Genomic DNA, 1,679 nt, shown 5'->3' on the forward strand with positions numbered 1-1,679 from the left:
GTGGATTCAAGAAATTGTGCTCTTTCCATGTCACTGTATTTCTCATTTCCGGTTAAAGTCTACGAAACAGACCACCCCATAGGAGATCGCCCCTGGGCAGAACATGTGTACACTCCTGGCCCGGCAGGCTGGGGACACGGCGAGCGCCCACCTGGTGTCGCAGAGCGGGCTGCTGCTGGAGGACACGCTGGACTCGGAGGCGCAGCGGCGCCGGGCTGCGGCCTTCCTGCCCGGGGCGCCGTCTGGCTCCTGCTCACTCCTCACGCCCCCGAAACCGTTGGTGAGACCTGCAACAGACACATGGGCACCTGAGCGCACCGGCCACAGCCAGCTGCCACGAGCACGGCTGCCCCTCCGACCTGGCGTCCGGGTGCTCAACCCCCGCCCCGGCACCCAGCGCAGTCTGACGACACAGCAGACGCAGGCGCTCGGACACACGCAGGTACCAAGCAGAGGACGCGCGCGTCATGCTGGGGCAGAGCGTACGGGCCTGGGGCTGCTCTTCTTAAAAAGGACAAACGTCAGAGGCACCAGAGGCCGAGAAAGGCGTCCGTTATCTGCGCCGAGGGTGCAAGCGTGCACTCTTCCACACTGGGGACAAGCCACATCTGGGTGAGGCCTGTCCAGGCCGGACGGGGCCGCCCCACCACAGCCTGACACCCGAGAGTGGCTTTGCGCAGCAAGGCTTCAAACGGAAACAAAGCCTATGTTTAAGAATCTTTGTTCAAGAGAAAAGTATGAAGAACCTCAAAAACACTCGTGGAACACCCTGGAACAGAGCCCACGTGTCCTGTGGGCTGGGCCACCCTGTGTCCAGCAGCCTCTGTAACCGGGGCAGCGACGCCGAGAGCGGAGCCATGGGCTGGGCTCGCTGGGCTCAAACACGTCAAGCAGCACGCCACCACGTCCTCGCCGTCTCTGACAAGTGTCTCAGTCGAGGCGCATCTCAAAACAGAACCACCTTCCTCCCAAACGGCCTGACACGGCACACTGCCGAGGTCCCCTCCCGTCCACGACAGAACTGGGGGGCGGGGTGCAGAAGCGGCCCCCGCAGAAGTGAGCACAGCCCGCATCCACTGCCGCAGGCCCAGCGCAGCTCCCTCTGGTGCAACGGATGCAGTGTGCATTATTTCTTCCCCAAAAAGAATCCCATCTCTGGTGCTTAAAACATTAAAAACCTGTATCTTTACAACTGTCTGGAAGTGATTGGCCAAATCATAAGGCTCCTCATCCGCTTCAACGGGCACACAGTGCTGCATCTCTCTCAGCGACACTGCGTATTCTACAGACTGACGGTCAGTGGCGACCCCGTGTCCAGCACGTCCAGCGGCACCGTTTCTCCCACAGCCTGAGCTGACTCTGACTCCGTGCCACACTTCGGTGACTCATGACATTTCACACCTTTTCATTATTACACTCACTATGGTGACCTGTGATCAGCGACCGCCGATGTTACCTCTATACCTGCTTTAGGGCAGCGGTCCCCAACCTCTGTGGCCTAGGGACTGGGGCTCCTGTGAGAATCTGGTGCCTGGGGACCTGCGGTGGAGCTGAGGGGTGATGCCGGCACTGGGGAGCTTCGCTCATTCGCCCGCCGCTCGCCTCCTGCTGTGCAGCCCGGTTCCCAACAGGCCACGGATTGGTACCGGTCCGCGGCCTGGAGGTCGGGGAACCCGGCA

The 1,679-nt window shown here is 61.2% G+C and overlaps 1 protein-coding gene across 8 annotated transcripts in view; it reads right to left on the bottom strand.

The window, feature by feature from the left end:
• BRD1 (bromodomain containing 1) overlaps positions 1–1,679 on the bottom strand; it is a 35,762-nt gene that overhangs the window by 1,298 nt on the left and 32,785 nt on the right. For all 8 annotated transcript variants that reach the window (XM_023521174.1, XM_023521177.1, XM_023521173.1 and 5 more), the window contains one exon: positions 152–287. In XM_023521174.1, the coding sequence (XP_023376942.1) occupies positions 152–287 (136 nt within the window). Of the gene's footprint in view, positions 1–151; positions 288–1,679 lie in introns of those variants that run through there.

Source organism: Pteropus vampyrus, unplaced genomic scaffold, assembly GCF_000151845.1.
Source record: "Pteropus vampyrus isolate Shadow unplaced genomic scaffold, Pvam_2.0 Scaffold299, whole genome shotgun sequence".
In the NCBI taxonomy this organism is placed as follows: Eukaryota; Metazoa; Chordata; class Mammalia; order Chiroptera; family Pteropodidae; genus Pteropus; species Pteropus vampyrus.